The following is a 20,497-nucleotide window of genomic DNA, read 5'->3' on the forward strand; positions in this document are numbered from 1 at the left end:
TAGGACATCTTTGGGAATAATACTGTCCTATTCATCAAGACTGTAGTACAGACTTAAAAAATATATGAAGCATAACATTTGAAAGATGTTCTGTACATGCTAAATATTATGCTATGGTATATATAGACATTAAAATAACTTGAACAAATTATGCAACTGAAATAAGGGTTTGGTTATGGAAGCTACGTGCAAGTGTATATATTAATGGGTCTTAAAGAAACTATATGACTTGGATTGTTTTTACTTTTATATAGGCTTCTGTAGAAATGTACGACGTTTATCTGTCACTATTCCTCCACCATAGGGTTAAGATACAGAAGGATCTTGACAGACTTGAACATTGGGCGCTATCTAACAAAATGAAATTCAGTAGTGAAAAAAGTAAGGTTCTACATTTAGGCAAGAAAAACCAAATGTACAGGTACAGAATAGGTGGCACCTTGCTCAATAGTACAAACTGTGAGAGGGATCTCGGAGTCCTAGTGGACAATCACTTAAATATGAGCCAACAGTGTGCTGCAGCAGCCAAAAAAGCCAGCACAGTTCTGGGCTGCATTAACAGAGGGATAGAATCAAGATCATGTGAAGTGCTAATACCACTTTATAATGCCTTGCTAAGACCACACTTGGAATACTGCATCCTGTTTTGGTCACCACGATGTAAAAAAGATATTGAGACTCTTGAAAGAGTACAGAGAAGAGCAACAAAAATGACTAGGGGACTGGAGGCTAAAACATATAAAGAACAGTTGCTGGAATTGGATATGTCTAGTTTAATGAAGAGAAGACTAGGGGTGACATGAAAGCAGTGTTCCAATATCTCAGGGGTTGCCACAAAGAAGAGAGAGTCAAGCTATTCTCCAAAGTACCTGAAGGCAGGACAAGAAGCAATGGATGGAAACTAATCAAAGAGAGAGGCAACCTAGAACTATGGAGAAATTTCCTGACAGTTAGAACAATTAATCAGTGGAACAACCTGCCTCCAGAAGTGGTGAATGCTCCAATACTGGAAGTTTTTAAGAAGATACTGCACAACCATTGATCTGAAATGGTGTAGGGTTTCCTGCCTGAGCACGGGTTTGGACTAGAAGACCTCCAAGGTCCCTTCCAACTCTTCTACTACTATTACTATTATTACTATTATTACTGTTACTATTGTTATTGTTGTTGTTGTTGTTGTTGTTGTTATTATTATTATTATTATTATTCTCTAGAGTGGATAAAATATGTATATGCTGATTTTTGCTTCAGAATCCTGACATCTCTAGTCCTGCCTTTCTTTGAGAATGTATAAAATATTTTCCCCTTCATCTGAACAAAATGCATAAATGCCTATATTTACAGGACATCACTTATAGTCATTTCACTTGTTTAAGTTTTCAAAAGTAGAGAATAATTTGGGACATTAAATCTTGTCTCCTATCTTTCAAGAGACTCATCTTTCTATTGGTGGTCCATAGAACCTTATTGGAGGTATCCATGCAGCATGTAGTGATGCTTGTGTGTCAAGGGAAGGAGATCAGCTGCTAAACACCTCTTTAAGGATCCCCACCTATATGCCAATTAAAATTAGAAAAATGTTAATTTTCCTTTTGCCTTTTGGCAAAGGAATGTGATAATCTTCAGAAGAATAACAAACTAGAGAGTTAGTTGCTTTCCCTCTGCTACTTATTCCCTATGAAACCTCCCTCCTCCAAGCAGTAAGCGATTTGTACCAATGTTAAATTTGAACTCTAAGTCAAGTCTGGGTAAGGACATGGTCTAGGATTGCAGCATGTGGGGGAAGATGGAAAAGATGTAACTTATCTTTTCCTCCATATAAGCATAACATAGAAATCCAGACCCTGCATGGCAATGAAGCTTGGGGAGGAAAAAAAAATATTTCCCAGTGTTAATTCTTAGAGCAAAAGAATTAGAAATGGAAAAGATTTTTCCTTTTGATTTCCAGAACATGTACCCAGGCTTAATTTCAGACTTCTGCTTTTTAAAATTCTTACTGGATTAGTTTTATAAACAGAAAGGCCATATAAATAGAAGCTTAACATCCCAATGATTGGGAATGTTTAGAAGAAAAAAACATGGAGAGAAAAATGCTGGGAAAATAGTAAAGGAAGATTTCTTAACTTTTTCTTTTTGTTCTTTTTCTTTTCAGAAGTAGACTGGCTGGCTTTTAAATAGAAGCGTAGATTCGATGCAGCTATGCGCTTTTGACTAGAGGAAGAACATTTATTATTTCAATTTTTTCACAAACAGTAGGCTGATAGGATGGTGAAATAGCCTTTATTTGTGAAGGCTGCAAATTATAGTTTAACACTAGTAATAAAAGGAGTAATAAAGTAATTTCAGTACTGCTTTGAAATGTAAATGGCATACAGTAACTAGTTGACTTCTTATGAGTTTGAAGTCTGAAGCAGTTATTCCTGGTTTGCAGGTAACTAAAAGAGAGAGGAAGAACTAGGTTGCTTGAACTTTAACATTCTGTTAATAAAGCTATGCATGATTTTTTTTTATGGAGAAAAAGAAATATGGAACTTTCCTCCTTGGCTGTACAGTAATCAGGCTCTTCGTCAGACCTCACTCTTCCTGCATTTTATTCAAGAGGCTCTAATTGTCTGTATTTGGCAGGTTTAACACTTCCTGACAGAGAGGCTATTAAGGGGAAGTATTCTCACATAACTGTCACAGGCAGGAACAAAGAACCTTCAGACTCAATGTGTGGAAATCACTAACATTCTTAAATGACCCTTTTCATGCATTTTTAAAAGTCCCTCTAAGCTAGAACTTGGTGCCTGCCGGGGCTGCAGGGAAAGCAACAAGGTGTAACAGTAAACCTTGATTTTATTCTTTCCTGCTTTTTGGGGTGGATTTCTGTTTGGTTTAAAGCAGTTTTTGTTTGTAAAATCTCATTAACAGATGTGCCTATTTGAATTAAACAGATACACACACAGATACCCACACATTTAAAGCTGATACTGGTTTCAGGGCTGCTTTGAACTTAACAGGCACTGATTTGCAGAAAAGAATAGTTAATGAAAGGAAATTAAATTTTCTAACTACTTCCTGTAGCAGCTTCCTTAATCTTCATCACACTCTTGGTAGGTACTAAAAAGATTTTGTTTTAATGCTTGGTTAACAAGAATCCTCCATCCCCTCTTTCTTTGAGGCAAGAAAAATGCTTGTTGGATTAAAAAAAAACCCCAACTTTTAAAATATCACTTTTCATTTTAATGTCCAAAAGTCAGTCCCTACAGATTCAGTCCTATAGATTAGCTGGAGTATTCTGAATATATAGTATATACTAAACCAGCAGTAGGAGAATTTGGGGTTTAATTTCTCTTTTAAAAACAAGAGTGAACATAAGAATTGTGAGCTCGCCAATTTGCTTTGAATTTTAGAATGGAATGAAACGCAGGCTTATCAAGCATAAATCTACTCACATTTACCCTATTTTTTTTATTTCAGTAAGAGGAATAGTTTTGTTTGCTATTTTTGAACAGTTGAGTGTCAGAAATCTGCATTGATGTAGTCTGAGAAGATCTTGTAGATTTGTTCAAGATTTGTTTGAACTGCTGGGGATTGGGATGGTACACTTTTAACCATTATTTGAGCTATATTTTCATCTTGTTTTGTTACTTTCTCCACCCATATGTCATATTCAGAATCTTAATTCTAAAATAGAAGTAAGTAGATACAACAGTTTGTATTCTGTTGTTAAAATGCCAAATGCTATTAATGTTTGTGAGTCAAAGTTTCATTTAAAGTTAGGATTACTTTTTGAATTATTAACCTCCATCCTGACCCCCCCCCTTCACCCAATTTATGCAACATTATATTTGAAGTTTTCTGTAAATCTAATACTTGTGTTGATGCTGAAGTTTAGCCAAACAATAGAGAATCAACTCCCCCTGCTGACTATATCTAGGCCAACATGGTACACGGGTACCTTAGAAGATAGGAAAAAACTAAAAAAGCAAACAAAAAGGGTATTAACCGGCTGCTGACAAATCCTAATGTTCTGATCTTTGCTTCTTAGTGAAACCTTCTAAATTCAATAATTTGAGCAATTTGAGTAATCCTTCGGGAGTCCTGTTGCTTTTTGTTTTGTGTTTCACTAAGTCATTCTTTATTGCTTAAGGGCTGTGTAATGCAGTGACAAGGTAAAATTTACATTTCACTGGAATTAATTTTATATTTCTGTGAATGAAGTGGGTCAGAAGGTTGTAAAATCAAACATTAAATGTATTGAAGAAGGCAGCGTAATATATGATTGCCCTAGAGACATTGAACAGCGCTGATGGGATTAATGGTGGGTCCAATTTCCTGCTTTTACAGGATGCAGATGAAGCTGTCCGAATTGCAAGGGAAATTGGTAAGTTAGGGTTTTTTTACATGGGGACTGCAAGAAATGCGCATGCTTTTCAGAAGATGCTCTTGACTAAATTATTTAATTATTTTGGTTTTCAAATTCTCTATTGCTATAAGAACTGGAAGGCGTTCTTTGCACCTTAAAACTTAATTCTATATATCTACATTTTAGCAATTTATGTTATAAACAGGATAACATTGATCTGTGATAAAATATAGGCTTTGGTGAGCAACAAGTAAGGATAGAATTTATGTTCACTGTTACCTCCACATTTGACTTTTTTAAATAAAAAAGTTTACTTGTTTTATAAAACAAATTCTTATTCAGATTGAGTGGAGTTTAAAACATGTTTTGAAATATAGAGTGAGTGTCAGTGGAATCTTTTTAAGTCAGTTACTGACTCAGAAGAACCTAAAATACTTCTCTGGATCATTGTCTACATTTTGACAATTTCATTTTTATAGAATAGATTTTTTTTTAATCATTGAAATTTTGAAGTAGTTGAGGTGTAAGAAGTAACCATTCTTTCCAACTAGGATTGACTGCTGGTGACAGCATTCATGCAGTTTTGTTGGCAGTGTTCTATCTTGCTCTGGATGTCCAGGTACTAACCAGAGCTCATCCTGCTTAGCTTATGAAATAAGACAAAGTTGACTAGATGCTGCCACCTGCTAAGGTGGCATGGAGACTATAAATCTAATTAAATTTAATCTTATATTTGATCTTGGCCAATATTACGTGTCTTAGAGAGAGACTAAGCAAGATAACATGCATTTCATAGATATTCAGAAATCTTTGGCCAGTTGTTATTTCTTAGTCTAAGTAACCTGTATGAAAAGGGACAACTTATGAAAATTATAAGAAATCCAACCTAGAAATAAGGAGAATTTCCTGACAGTGAGAAGAATTAATCAGTAGAATGGCTTGTCTTCAGAAGTTGTGAGTGCTCCATCATTGGACAACCATTTGTTTGAAATGGTATAAAGAGGTTGGATTAGAAGACCTCCAAGGTCCCTTCCAACAATTCTACTTCTAATTCTAATTCTTCTATCTCTGTCCCTGTCCCTATCCCTTTTCCCCTATCCCAGACTGAGAAATGTAGAACTTAGGGAGTCTTATGGATGTTTTGAAACATAAGACATAGTTGACTAACTTTGTGACCTTGCACATGAGGAATGTTTTAATGAGAAATTCTCTTTTAAAACAAAGCTAAATTTCTAGGTACAAAAAGCAGTTTTGGGAAAAATGAAAATAGGAGAACAGGGAAGGCTATAATCACATGTGTACATAATTTCAAGTAAAATCAATACAATCAGCCTCATTATTGTCGTTTATTATCTCCTTGAATAAGCTGAACCTTTTGCTTTGATATTTTTAGGCAGGTTATCTTTGTTCTTCTCCTGTTTCTCTGAGTACTTTTTTCAGTTTTACAAAATACAGGGCATAAACGAAAGCCAGACTCTATGGGGAGATTAAGAATAGTGCTGCATGTCTAGGTCTATTCAGCAAATCAAATTATTTAGAGCAGCATTCCCAAACTTTTCTGGCTTTGCGAACCGGCGGGGGGGGGAGAGGTAGTGGTTCTGCATGAGTGGCGGGTGAGCGTGCACATGCAGCTTCATTTGCACAAGCAGCAAGCATATGCACCCGCTTCTCGTGGGCCAGTACTAGGCCATGGGGACCCTTGATTTAGCGATTAAGCCCACCTTCCTAATATCTCTTTTCAGAATAGGAAATGTGCAGGTTTCTTTTTGCCAGTTTTAGTTTTATTGAAACGGGATATTAATTCTGGGGGAAAAAGTTGGTATAATGTTGCCAATGATCAGAGCTTCATGTAAGATTGATACGTAAAGAGATTGAGTAAAGAAGTAACACCAAAGTTTGGTGCTTTTTCATTTATTTCATAAAAATAGTAATCCAATATGAAGTGTGTCCATGCAAAAAAATAATTAATGTCTAGTTCAGTCAATTCAATTTTCTATCCAATATACCAGGGGTGTCAAACTGCCGGCCCACGGGCCTGACACATCACAAGGAAACCATGCCCACCCCGTTGCCAGCAATGGGGAAAAAGTTCCGATACATTGTGTGACGTCGTGAGTTTAACATAACATAGAGGACACACCATATCCCAGTCTGATAGGTATTAATTGATTCTTGATTGATTAGTACACTCTAGAGAGATTTCTTACATTTCTAGGCACCATTGATGTCAGAAATGTCTCCAAGTTTTGGTAGGGAGAAGGTTTTGAAATAATAGCAAATATTTCCTACAGTACCGCATGAAATTGTCCAGGAAGTCAGAAAGAACCACAGTATAATTTGGAATGTCCAAGTTAAATTCTAAATCTAAACCTCATAAAAAAATGAAAAATTCATGCTAAAAATCCTCAGATGATACTGAGTTGAAGCAATTTATCATATAGGAGTGGCACAAAAATTCTATATAGCAATGTGTATGTAAGAATCATTTTTATACAAAAATTAAACTGCCATAGAGCAAGATAAAAAGATGACGTTTAAGAATCAAATCACATAAAATCTGTATTCAAAATTATGTACTGCTGTCAAATTTTAAACTCTGTCTAACTTTGTGCCAACAATTTAATTAGTTGAAATAAAAGTAGCCAAAAAAAGAGAGACCATTTCTCAACTCTTCATTTAATGATATTTAAGCAATGATAATCAATACAGGTACAAATAAAAGAACCCAGAGAATTTCCATCCTATATGACACTCTCATAGTATATATTGGTTATAATCTTATCATTCTGTTTCATAGAACTAATTATCTTCCTTAATACATAATATTTCTTGTGAGATGAAATACTTGCCAACTCCTTTTCCTTCAACTCCTTTTAAGAACATAAATTCAGCAAAAATATCTATATAAATAAAAATGTAAATGTTCATTTGTTCAAAATCTTAAATCTCCGAAAGTTCTTCACCGATTGCTTTGAAATTTTGACACAACGTTGCATTCGAATACGCGCGTGTTTTTATATACCTACTATTATATAGATGTCACACCTGTGACAGGTAAAACATGCTTTTTTTGAAAAATAGCGCCATCTGTTGGCTGAGTGAACGAGAGCCACAGCAACGCATGGCCGGGTACAGCTAGTATTTAATAAAATAAGTTCAGATAAAGATCATTCTTTTTGTGGTAGGCATCAGCTACATAAATAAAGAGAAGAGAGTATGTTAGCTGAATGAAGTACAATACAGGTGGTCCTTGAATTATGAGACAGAATTTCCATTACTAAGCAAAGTGATTGTTAAGTAAGTCACATCTGATTTTATGACCTTTCCTGCCACAGTTGTTAAGTGTATCACTGCAATTGTTAAGTGAATCACATGATCATTAAGAGAATCTGGCTTCCCCCATTGGCTTTTCTTGTTGGGAGCTGGTTGGGAAGGGTAGAAATGGTGATCACGTGATGTCAGGGTGCTTTCAACCATTGTAAATATATGACAGTTGCCAAGTGCCTGAATTTTGATCATTTTGACCATGGGGATTCTGTGATGGTTATGAGTCTGGGTACCAGTTGTAAGTCATTTTCTTTGGCGCCATTGCAACTTCCAATGGTTGCTAAATGAATGGCTGTGACTTGAGGACTACATGTATACAAAGTTTATTCTAAAACTGAAGACTTCTTTATTGATCTCTCTATTATCCGAATATTGGTTGTTTTCCAGTTTCGTTTAAAATGTGGATAAACCTTCTCAGAGTGGTCTATCTGACTGCTTCGTATTTAACATCTTGGTGCTTGGATTGGACGAATGAAACTGTCATTAATTTAGCATACTATTTTTCTTCTGCAGGTCTTCATGTCATGTTAAGTTGAAATGCCAATTTCTTTTAAAAAATGGTTTTGCTTGTTTGAGGATCTTTTGATGAAAAGACAATGTTTTAGATATTTATTAAAATGCTAGGTTTTATTGGTTGTTGCTAATTCAACCTGATCAGCTTAAATTCAGGAGATTGCTGTCATTAAAACTACTGTACTGTACAGATAATGCAGCTTAAATTCCTCTTCCCAGCAGAAAGCTTTTTAATAAGCTTGTTATTGACCTTGTCATTGAACATGTGGTCAGTTGTCATAAATGTATGATCAAAATTTAAATTTCTGTCTAATTGTTCCCTGCTGCTAGGCTACCCTGTGATGATCAAGGCTTCGGCAGGTGGTGGTGGAAAAGGCATGAGAGTTGCATGGAGTGATGAAGAAGCCAGGTGAGATGCTATCCAGAAATCAGTTTTGATGACTACTTCTGTTTTCAAATCCAGCTATGCCATTCTTTCTTTTTACAGTTCTCATAAACTATTATAAACTAGCAGTTAAGCAGCAAATGAACAAGTCTTATTCCCTAGGCAGTCTATTGCATGTAGTCCTCCACTGATGACCATTCATTTAATGATGCTTCAAAATTATGTCAGTACTGAAAAAATTACTTATGACCAGTCAATAATTAGTGTGATCATGTGATCAAACTTTGGGTACTTGGCAACTGGCATGTATTTACAATGGTGGCAGCATTCCGGAGTCGTATGATTACTATTTATGATGTTTTCAGGGGGTTTCCAGCAAGTAAAGTCAATGGAGGAAGCCGGATTTGCTTAACAAACACATGACTTGCTTAATAACTGCAACAAGAAAGATCATAACTAGCCACATCATTTAGCAATGAAAGTCCAGTTGTGGTCTGTGGTACTCCGTTGTAAGGAGGATGAACTAGAAGTCCCATTTTTCTAGTCAGAATGACTATGGACAAGGTGAAATGGTCCTGCAGAACAGCTAAAGTGCTAACATGGGCCTGGTATACCTTAGCACTTTTCTTATACAGGACTTTTGTATATATGTTTTTCTGTCCATATGATTCAACTACTATTCCATAATTTTTATTAATAAATTAGTTACATTAATCCCATATTTTCCTGAAGCTTGGGAGCCCAAAGCAAGATGGCACAGCTGTTTTGTAGCAGCACTGATGCCATGGAACAGCCCTTTGATTGAACTCAGGCTAGCTGCCTGCTTGCTGATTTTTGGGGGGAAATTTGAAAATGGAATGGTTTCATAAACCTTTCCCCTGATTGTATATATGATGCCATCCTTTTTTTGTTTTATTTTTAATCTTTTTTCTGTTTTTGTTGCTAATATTTATTGTGCTCCTCCCATTATTTTAAATGTATTTGTAGTAAATTATTTCTATTTATAGTCTATGTAAGCTATTGAAAGTCATTTTTGATTGCAGTTTGATAGAAAGGTGTTGGATATGTAAATAAACAAATCCTTTAATGGTGTTAGCTGATAAATTGTTTACAAGATTTGCTTTACCCACCAACACAGACCAATAGAAAATAACTGCTGACTTTCAAATATTTTCAGTGACTAAAACAGGATTTGACTGTACTTTTGGAGAGACGACTCATGAGTTGACGGGGCTGATAGGATGTAGGTGTGTGTATGTTGGGAGAAGCCACAAATACCTTCCTCACAACCTCAGATCAGTTTGCAGGTCAGCTGAGGAGGGTGTTTAACCATGTTCTTCTTCAGAATTCTAGCAAGCCTGGTTGTTGTTTTCAATATCTTCAGTAACATTATTGCGAAAAGCAATCATCCTCTTAATGATTGCTGATTATCTGAAATTAACAATAACAAAAAGCAGCTATTTTGCCAACACCAGGATTCTGCATTTTTTAAGGGGATTTAAAATCAGTATTTTGTACATACCAATTTTATTCATACCATCAAGCAGACAAAGTTAAATTATGGCTGAGAGAGAAAAGGGATCATTCATCAACAAACTCATTTCTGCAGTTGAAAGGAGTTGAACATTGAGATGGTTCACCAGATAATGGCACTAAATGATTTTGATTTGAGTTTTTATTTTATTTTATAATTTAGAAATGTGATTTATGAAGTTATCTTTAAATTGCTAGGAAAAAACACACATTAGAAACTAAAAAAAAGTAATGTAAATTATGGTCAACAGGCCAGTAATTAGACATGCTAATTTATGTTGATCTAAACAACTTTTCATTTATGCACCTGTTAGGTATGAATGTTTCCCTAATGTGTAGAAATCCTCAGGCAACTTAGTCATTGTTTATTTCTGTTTTATTATCAAATAACTTTTTTGTTCTGTTTATAATAGTTTTTATATTTGCACAGTTTCCTTCCTCCATGGATCATATAGCATGGGAGAAGAGAGAAGGTTAACATATTGTGAACAAAAAGAGACACATTTTGGAATTAGCTTTAGATTTTATATATCCTATAAATTTAGTAGAAATACCTCACTTCCATATGTGTATGGTTATAGAGTATTGGGAAAATTAAATGTATGGATTATACTTCATTTGTTGCAGTTATGATTTTTATTATTGAGGTTTTAAAGTGATTGAATAGAAGTTTTAAAATACATTTTAAAATTAATTTTACTGAAAGAAGATTTCAGAAAGATTTAAAAAACTACAGAAATATAGAAGAAATAGAAAAAAGATTATAAAGGTGTAAAGGAAAAATGAAAAATAAATGTATAAAAAAGAGAGAAAAATGTCTAAAGAATCAACTTCTGACCAGCAGTTACAAACATAGTAATTACCATCTATACCCTCCCATATTGTATATTATAGTTCCTGTATTCCCATAAATAAATATTTTCATTAATAAATCCCCAAAATAGCAGTTTATTTTTATCTATTTTTAGCAAAAAGTCTTTAAAGAGTTTCCAGTCTTTTCTAAAAGTGGTTGTAATATTCTCCTTAATCAAACAAATCAATTTAGCCATTTCTGCAAACTCAGCAATCTTCACAATCATTTTCTCTGTTATTGATGTTTCTGTAGAGTTCTATTTTTGTGCATATAATAGCCTCCCTGCAGTTATCTTATTAAAACCAATTGTCCATGAGCCTTTTCTAGTTGAGTCTAAGTTCCAATAAGAAAAGTTCCAGTTTCATCTGAATGTTAATTTTTAAAATTCTCTGCATCACCATATGTATTTGTGTTCTTTCCATTTCTTCCCAAGTCCACCATGCACGATAAAATGTCCCTTCAAGTGAATTTTCCATCTTTGACTTTAGATGGAGTAGTACTTCCCCCTTCAAGAATGGGTTACAATCTGGGGATCTTTCTGGATCTGCAGTGTGGCAGCTGTGGCTCGGGAGGCATTTGCACAAGTTCATCTGGTGCACCCTTTCCTAGATTGGGGACTGTTCAGACAGCGGCTCATGCCTAATTACCTTGTGGATCGACTACTACAATACTCCCTAAATTGGTCTCCCTTGAAAACTATCCAGAAGCCTCAACTAGTCCAGAATGTAGCAGTACAAGCAATGATGTACATGCCTAATGTTCCAGAAGTTTCACTGTTTGCCAGTTGGCTTCCAGGAACGAGTCAAGGTGTTGGTTGTTACTGATAAAGAGGGAATATTACAGTGGAGGTGATTGGTAGATTAACAACAGATCCCAGATCCCCCCCCTTTGCTCGTGCACCTCTCATCTTTTAATTGGGATGCAATGTTTGGCTTTTTATATTAACTTATTTATGTCTTTTAGCTCAGAGTTCATGGTTGGTGGCCTGGAGGAGGGGGGAGGAGAGATAGAAGGGATGGTTTTGTGGGAGGGATAAATGCATGCATGTGCACGTGCGCATGAATACCCCTTGATTGCGCAAGTGAGACCGCAAGTGCCCAAGATGCTTGCAGCGACGCTTGTGTGAGTGGAGCCACGGATGCCCATGATGCTCGCAGCAACATTCGCGCGAGTGGGGCTATCCGCGCACACATGCATGGACCGGCCAGTGGCCATAGGCTGTGGCCTGGTAGTGGGCCATGGCCCATAGGTTGGGGACCCCTGTTTTAGCTTGTACAGTTTTAATCATTTATGATTGTAAAGGGCAGCCAATAAATGTTTATTAATAAACAAACAAACAAATTCCTACATATCATAGGCCCTGGCTCCTTGACAGACTACCTGCCTCCCATAGTATGTGCTTGGCTACTTTGATCTTGGTGCACTCAGGATCCTTTAGTGTTATCTAAAACAGCATTCCCCAACCTTTCCAGTTTGGCGAACCAGCAGAGATTGCGGGGAGGGAGAGAGAGGATGTTTTTTTATGCATGCCCTTGCTGCTTTCACAAATGCACCTGCATGCACATGTGCTTGCCCACTACTTCCATGGCCTATTTCTGAATGGGTTGCAGCCCAACACCGGGCTATAGACTGGGGTTGTGGACCCCTGATCGAAAAGGACCCTGCAAGCATACCTTCTCTGTATTAATGCTTGCCATCTGGAACGAGGTTCCCCTGAGAACTGGATGGCTCCCTGTCTGCTGTTATTCAGAACAGCTGTGAAGACCTGGCTGTTCACCCAAGCCTTTGCCGAGGGAGAGTAAGACCCTTTGCTTCATTCCATCTGGTATGAGTCACTTTTACCTTCTATTGATTTTATTGTAATTTCTTTCATTGTTGTGAGCCACCCAGAGTCATTTGGAGAAAGCTGGCATACAAATTTAAGAAATTATTACTAGTATTTATTGATTTTCTTTATTAATCATATTGTAAAGCTGCTCATCTCATCAGAAGTGACTCTGGGTCGCACACAATAATTGGATAAAAACCCCAAATGTAAAAATAACACATATAAAAATGTAAAAATGTACCTTAAGAAATAGTGTAAAAAACAAATATAAAACTCCTAGGCAAAGAGTGTCAATTCTACAATGAGCCTGGCTGCAGCCATCTTTCTCTTCATTCTAGGTTGCTACACAGAACAGAGGGAGGGGGGTTTGCCCAGGTGCTTCACTAGTCATAATAATCTTCTTTCCCGTGGGAACGGAGGTCATCTACTGGTCCCATGATCAGGGACTGGGCGTTGTATTAGAAAGCCCGTCAAATGAATGTATTGGGGGAATGTAATGATGGCATAGTTTTGTGGGTGGGACATTATACTCTGTAACTGGGAAATTTTAGTGGGAATTTCAGACTTGGTTTTACTTTTGATCATGCCGATAATTTGTAACTAATAAACATATTCTTTGAGGAATTTTCAAGCCTCGGAGTTCTGCTTTATTCGTCTCTGTCTGTCAGAACTATGACATTAAACCAAGTCTCCTAAAACTTTCATTTTCTCGGGGCCCTGATCACCTACCCAACTTTTGGGAGAGTGGTGAAGACTCGGTGAAGATTTGAAGGTGGAGGAAAAGAATGAAGCCATTGCTGGCCGCAACGGAACTCCGGCTATTGGAGCATAAGCAGCCGCTCCAGCCATCGAGAAGGTGACACGGGCAGGGGCTCGGCCAAAGTCCAGGTTGATCCAACCTGAGAAGTTTCCAATTTAAAGTGATGCCTTTTGGACTACAAGGAGCCCCTGCTGTATTTATGCAGTTAATCAACCAGGTGCTCCATGATCATTTGTACAAAGGGATTTTAGTTTATCTTGATGACATTCTCATTTACACTGAGATTATGGAAGAGCACATTAAATTGGTCCGCGAAGTGCTGAGGAAACTACTGAGAGCTAAACTGTACACAAAGCTATCTAAATGTGAGTTTCACCAGACATGCCTTGACTATCTAGGGTACCAAATTTCAAATGAGGGAATAGAAATGAATCCTGCAAAAGTGAAAGCTGTATTGAAATGGCAAACCCCTCGCACCCGTAAACAACTTCAAAGCTTTTGGGGGGTTGCTAACGTTTACCCCCAATTTATCCCCTCTTTCACAAAGATAGCCATGCCAATAAACAACTTACTGAAAACAGGGAAAGGAGGGGGGAAAGTCCCCACCTTGTCAGCCTTTGCCATGGTCCCTAGAATGCCAAGCTCCATTCAAGAAACTAAAAAGACTCTTTGCAGCCGAACCTGTTCTCAAACACCCTGATCCTGAAAAGCAATTTATCATTCAAGCCGATGCAAACGACGTGGCTGTGGGTGCTGTCCTTACAAAAAAAATCACAGGGGGTACTTACAACCCTGTGCTTACACTTCCCGAAAGCTGACCATCCGAGAGAGGAGATGGGCCATTTGGAAGAAGGAGGCTTTTGCGGTATGATGGGCACTACTAACATGGTGCCACTTCTTGGTAGAGGGGGAAGCCCATTATGAGATAAAACAAAATTCTTAATTTTAGGTTGTACAAGGGGAAGTTACAATACCTCATTCAGTGGAAAGACTACCGTCAGAAGCTACGTGGGTGAAATGTACAGATGTGAAAGCAGAACGGTTAATACAGAAATTTTACAACGGACATCCTCACAAGCCTCAAGGAAATACCTAACGGGCTTTTTGTTTCCCCTACAGGAGATTCTTTCCTTTGGGGGGGGGGGACTGTCAACTCTACAATGAGCCTGGCTGCAGCCATCTTTCTCTTCATTCTAGGTTGCCACATAGGACGGAGGGAGGGGGGTTTGCCCAGGTGCTTCACTAGTCATAATAATCGTCTGTCCTGTGGGAACCAAGGTCATCTACTGCTCCCATGATCAGGGACTGGGCGTTGTATTAGAAAGTCCACCAAATGAATGTATTGGGGAATGTAATGATGGCATAGTTTTGTGGGTGGGACATTATACTCTGCAACTGGGAAATTTTAGTGTGAATTTCAGACTTGGTTTCACTTTTGATCGTGCCAATACTTTGTAACCAATAAACATATTCTTGGAGGAATTTTCAAGCCTCGGAGTTCTGCTTTATTCGTCTTTGTCTGTCAGAACCATGACAAAGAGAGGATAAAAATGGCCACCTCAACAATGAAGCCCTCTGAGCATATCTCTAGTTCCCTGGATCCCCAAGCCTGATGACATAGGAAGATCTTGAGGTCCTTCTTCAGGGGGGAAACAGTGTTCTATGAGGTGGTGCTACAGCAGACAAAGAATGTATTCTTGCAGCCACAAAATGTGATCAGAGTTTCTCATTGCTTAGTCAGCTCTTGAAAGGTATTGTAAATTATTTTGTTATTAACAGCTTTGGTTATATCATATATCTTTCCAAACCTGTAGATACATACAAGTCATGAACAGTCAATATTTTTCCTTCATGAAAAGATGTGTTGCTTGTTGGATTTGTATTGCCTTTCCGGAATTGACTTTGTAGAATGTTTTTTCACAGTCATTATTATTCATAAATTCTTTTCGTAGTTTAATGCAAGAAACAAAAACACAATTTCTTGCATTATTGTGCAAATGTACTGTAGGTCTGCAGTTTTGAGTATTCCAGTGATCAGTGACATTTATATATTGAACTAACAATGATGTCTGCAGGAAATTGGCAAGATAGAGTTGGAATGCAAGAGCTACACCCTTTGAATATGTGTATGGCAGCAACACACATACACACAGGATGGGGCTTCTATTGTAACAATCTGTCTGCCATCTTATTGGTTTTAATGCTCCCATCCTGTAGATGCCACTGGATAAAGATGACTTCATTATAATTTCCCCTGAACACTATTGGTAAAGTACTTAGCTGTTGCCTTGTTTTAGAATGTTTCTGACTTTAGTCTGTCAATTTCCCTTGTAATTTCTTGCTCAAGTACTGACAGGGCTAACACTGCCTAGTTTCTTTCAGAATCAGTCAAAGATGAGTAGGTAGTACCACCTGCAGTGTTCTTTGAGTTTTAATATGTTATAACTGACTTCCTTTTGTAATACTTATGAATCATGGCATTTAAACCTATAAAATGAAAATGTACCCATTATTGTACTTTCAGCAGTTGAAACCTTTTAATTCAAAGCTATTTGTACATGCAGGATTCTTAGTCTTTTATTAAGCAGAAATAATACATTGTCCATATTTCTAACTAGATTTCTTTGCTTTATCATAAAGGGAAGGTTTCAGGTTTTCATCTCAAGAAGCTGCTTCAAGTTTTGGTGATGAACGGTTATTAATAGAAAAATTTATTGATAATCCTCGCCACATAGAAATTCAGGTTTGTGTTTTTCTCTTTCGACTTTCCGTGTGGGGTTGTTATCTAGGTTCTGCTGAGTTTTATTTTTTCTTGTATTATCCTTGCATATTAAATTAGTAAGAATGATTTTTCATGCTGAAGATAAACCTGTGAATATTTGTGTGAAAAAGTTGCTGAACTGAAAGCCATTCAGTAACTTAATTTAACACTTGTATTGTAGAACAGTGATATAAAAAAAATCACCAATTTAACATACCTTATTCTTGCAAAATAGTCCCATTATTATTCCTTTTTGTCTTGGTGTCATAATGTTACAAACTACCTAGAAATGAAGGATTCTGCATGCCCAAAATGATTTAGACTAATGTTTTTCTTAATAGTAGCTGCTTCTGCAGCACGTAAACTATTTTTCAGGTATGAATTTTAAAAGCTTTTTCTTTTAGTGGTGGTTGCCTTGGATATTAGTTTTTCACCAATATCCCAAGAAAAGGATAGATAACCATTTTGGCTGCAGAAAAAAGATAAATAATCCATAATAGGACAATGCCTTTTAAATCAGTGTAGTAAGTTGAGGGTGGAGATTCATTCTCTGGGCTTGCAGGTTGGTTTCCGAACGTTTCATTACCAGGCTAGGTAACATCTTCAGCGGAATTTAGGGGATGTCAGTGTTGGGATCTTCTGCTTATAAGGGCTTCATGTAATCAGTAGATCTTGTGAGTAGTGTAGTAAGTGTCACAAAACAGTCTGAAAGATAGCAGAAGATCCCAACACTGACATCCCCTAAATTCTGCTGAAGATGTTACCTAGTCTGGTAACAAAACGTTCGGAAACCAACTCTTCAAGCTTTCCACCAGTGAGGATGGTAAACAAAACTGTGTGTGATATCACCACACATGTACAAAAGGGGCACCTATTTCATCATGATGTAGTGTTCATTCATCATTTATTCCCCACCCTTCTCTGGATGGCCAAGCCTAGTTTTCTACCACTGTGAACTGACTCAACAAGATGCTAGAGCCTATTCAGACTTTTTCTGGTTCAAACTCCTCAACCTTCTTCTAGCATATTTCCTACTTTTTACAGTATTTTTTAATGGAGAAAAAAATCTAAACAGAATAGAAGTGTAACATTTATTCTTTTCCTTATTTGAATAGAACAGGAACAGATACTGTAGATTATTAATTCAGATAAATGCTTTGTAGTACCACTGATGAAATATTTTCACTGAAACAAGCTATTTGAAGAAGAGAATGAATGTAATTTTTTTAAACCATTAACCCTGAGTTCTTATTAGATATTGGCTGACAAACATGGCAATACATTATGGCTGAATGAAAGGGAATGTTCAATTCAGAGAAGAAACCAGAAAGTTATTGAAGAGGCACCAAGGTGAGTGCAGTGTATTCTTTATGAGCATAAAGAAACTTTAATAAAATGCTAATACTGAATTGTATTGTTTAGTGTTAATAGAAATTAAGGATCACTGAACTTTTTGCTAATCTGAAGTCCTTTCATGAGCTTGAAAAAAAATTAAACAAGAGTAAACTACTATGTTTTAGTGGTTGCAATATTATTTGGTGGTAATGCTTTGTTGCCTGAAAATCTTTTTATGAGAGAGAGATTTCTTTATTGATTCTGATTCCTTGAGAATAAAAGTATTATATTTTAGCTTTTCAAATGCTACAGTTCTTTTAAAAATAAATAGTAGCAGATAATTTCAGAAAATAAATACATCCCTATATGATTTTTCCATAGTATTATATACTGTAGATGCTGTATTTCATAAAGGCTTCACTGCTGGGATGAATAAAAACTTAGTGCCTTATTAAATCTCCCCATTGAATTGCAATCTGGTAGAGTAGTAAACTGAATAATCAGAGAGATTCCTGGTTTTTACATACATTTCATATTTCATACACTATATTTTCCTTCGGTCCAAACTATCATGTTTGCTTCCGCTCAGCTAGACTGCTTCCTTCCAGAAGCAGTTCTTTATCAGAAATGGAAAGAAATCATGATTCAGAGAACTGCTGATGCATGACAGAATTGCCCTTGTGTGTATGCTCATAAAAGTTTCTCTGGATGTAGGCTTACACATACTAATGAAGAAGGAGGTGAATATGTCACAAATCCATTCTCTGTGTGTACATTGTTCACTAAGACAGGGGCCCTCATCCACTGGGCTGCTACCCACTACTGGGCCGTAGTCTGTTTGGAACTGGGCCATGCGGGTAGCTGGCCGGGGCATGCACATGCACAGCTCGACTTGTGTAAGCGGCGGACCAGTTACCCTCTCCCCCTTGCCAAGCCGCCAATTCATAAAGATTGGGGTCCACTGCACTAAGATATGATTTGTTTTACTGCCTTGAGGTAAAGGTTGAATATGGAGTAGTGATGTTTTAGGAAAACAAGAATGTTATGAATGTTGAAGATCCTTTTGAAATAATACTCCTTTTATTTATCCAACTGCTATGTCCCTTCTCTATTTTTCTTTCTTTCCCTAGTGTATTTTATTTTCTTAATTGTTGAGCAGGCACACTGACTTTATTTATCTTTATTCCTGTATGTTGCCTGGCTCCTTTATAGAAGCTTAATAAACACAGATTTTAAAACCATTTTGAACACAGGAAATACCTTCTGTTGCACAGTTTATTCTTTGATTCTCTTGCTGTTCAGATAATTATCTTGCTTTGATTTACCACACTAATATAAGAAACATAGTAACATACTTGTTTGGTCCTTGCATTGAATAGGGGTAGATGAGAATAGAAACAAATTATGATATTGCACTTTTTAAATGAAAAAAAATCTACGTGTCTGTACTAGTTCATATGTCTTACACATGGTTTGGTAGATAAATGTGAACATTTGTAAAGGTAAATAAAAACTTTGAGTGTTTTGAAGTACTATCAGAATACAATGAAAAGACATTGCCAGGGTATATATTTTTCTGAGCTGATATGCCTTTGGCCTCTGGAAGATGATATATTTAGTGTCCTGTAGTGAGGAGACTTGCAGGCTGGGGAGCAGTCTTGAGAGTGAATCCCAAGAGGGCTTCACAACTGCACTCTAAGGCAGAAGAACAGCTGTGCTCAGGGTGGAACGAGGAGGAACCATGCTGAGTAAACAGATGAATCAAAGTAAGAAAAATAGAAAATTAAAACTTCCAGTTTTGAAGTAAAGTTGAGACAATAATTTAAAATGCAAGCTGTTACTGTCATTGGATGTCAGATACAGTGTTGTAGGCTAAAGTTGAAATGGCAATTCAGTTTGAAGTTTTGGGCTTTCATTTCAGATTTTTCTCTGAAACATTCTATAATGCATTACTCATTTTTAAGTGTGAAAAGCAAATAGACTAAATGTCTACATAAAACATTGCAAACTGGACATATTGCATATTTTTATATATTAAGTCATAAACATAATAGACAATGTTTCTTAATTCACTAGTATTTTTAAAATTTTTAGAATGTAAATTACATTGTGCCTTGTATTTTCTTCTAAACACATTGTAGTGTTATAGTAAAAATAGTGAAAAATGTTTCATTGATTTGTCTGTCTGGTGCATTAATACTATAGTGTTTGCATTTTGATGGACTAAAACATTATTTAAATAATCAATCCTTTTATTAAGCCTGGCATGTAACAGGCAGAACTTCATACAGCATGCAGCCTTTCTAGCAATTAAAAGATCAAAAGACAAGAATTGAAATAATTTCTATAAAGCCACAATTTTGATTGTATAGCATACAGGTATGTGGATATAGGATCCAGCTCTTTCATGGGAGATCAACTAATCTAATGAGACAAAATAAAATAAAACTTATTGGAGGAAGAAAATATATACCTTAATGAAAAAAGCCATTTTACAGGGTAAATATTACAGTGAAAACATTTGTTGATGGAAATTCATTTCATTTTTCATTTTTTCATTTTATTAAATTTATACCCCGCCCTTCTCCCGTAGGACTCAGGGCGGCTTACAGCCAGCTAAAAACAATTTAATACGATACAATAGAAGTTTTTAAAAATCATTAAAAATAAATATATAATCGGCCGCTTCTACTAAAATTTGGCTAAAACCAATTTAAAATACCCCTAGGCCAGTCCTGCCCGCTGGAACAACCAGGTCTTAAGGGCGCGGCGGAAGGAGGGGAGATCCGGAATAACCCGGATCTCTGGGGGCAGCTCGTTCCAGAGGGTGGGTGCTCCGACAGAGAAGGCC

At 36.6% G+C, this 20,497-nt stretch overlaps 1 protein-coding gene across 1 annotated transcript in view; it reads left to right on the top strand.

Moving 5' to 3' along the window:
• Positions 1–20,497, top strand: part of PCCA (propionyl-CoA carboxylase subunit alpha) — a 233,974-nt gene that overhangs the window by 63,123 nt on the left and 150,354 nt on the right. Inside the window, exons 8-11 of the mRNA XM_015827965.1 lie at positions 4,333–4,369; positions 8,522–8,600; positions 16,191–16,293; positions 17,567–17,661. Of these exons, the coding sequence (XP_015683451.1) occupies positions 4,333–4,369; positions 8,522–8,600; positions 16,191–16,293; positions 17,567–17,661 (314 nt within the window). The remainder of the gene's footprint in view (positions 1–4,332; positions 4,370–8,521; positions 8,601–16,190; positions 16,294–17,566; positions 17,662–20,497) is intronic.

The sequence above is a fragment of the Protobothrops mucrosquamatus genome, unplaced genomic scaffold, assembly GCF_001527695.2.
Source record: "Protobothrops mucrosquamatus isolate PMUCROS unplaced genomic scaffold, P.Mucros_1.0 scaffold_218, whole genome shotgun sequence".
In the NCBI taxonomy this organism is placed as follows: domain Eukaryota; kingdom Metazoa; phylum Chordata; class Lepidosauria; order Squamata; family Viperidae; genus Protobothrops; species Protobothrops mucrosquamatus.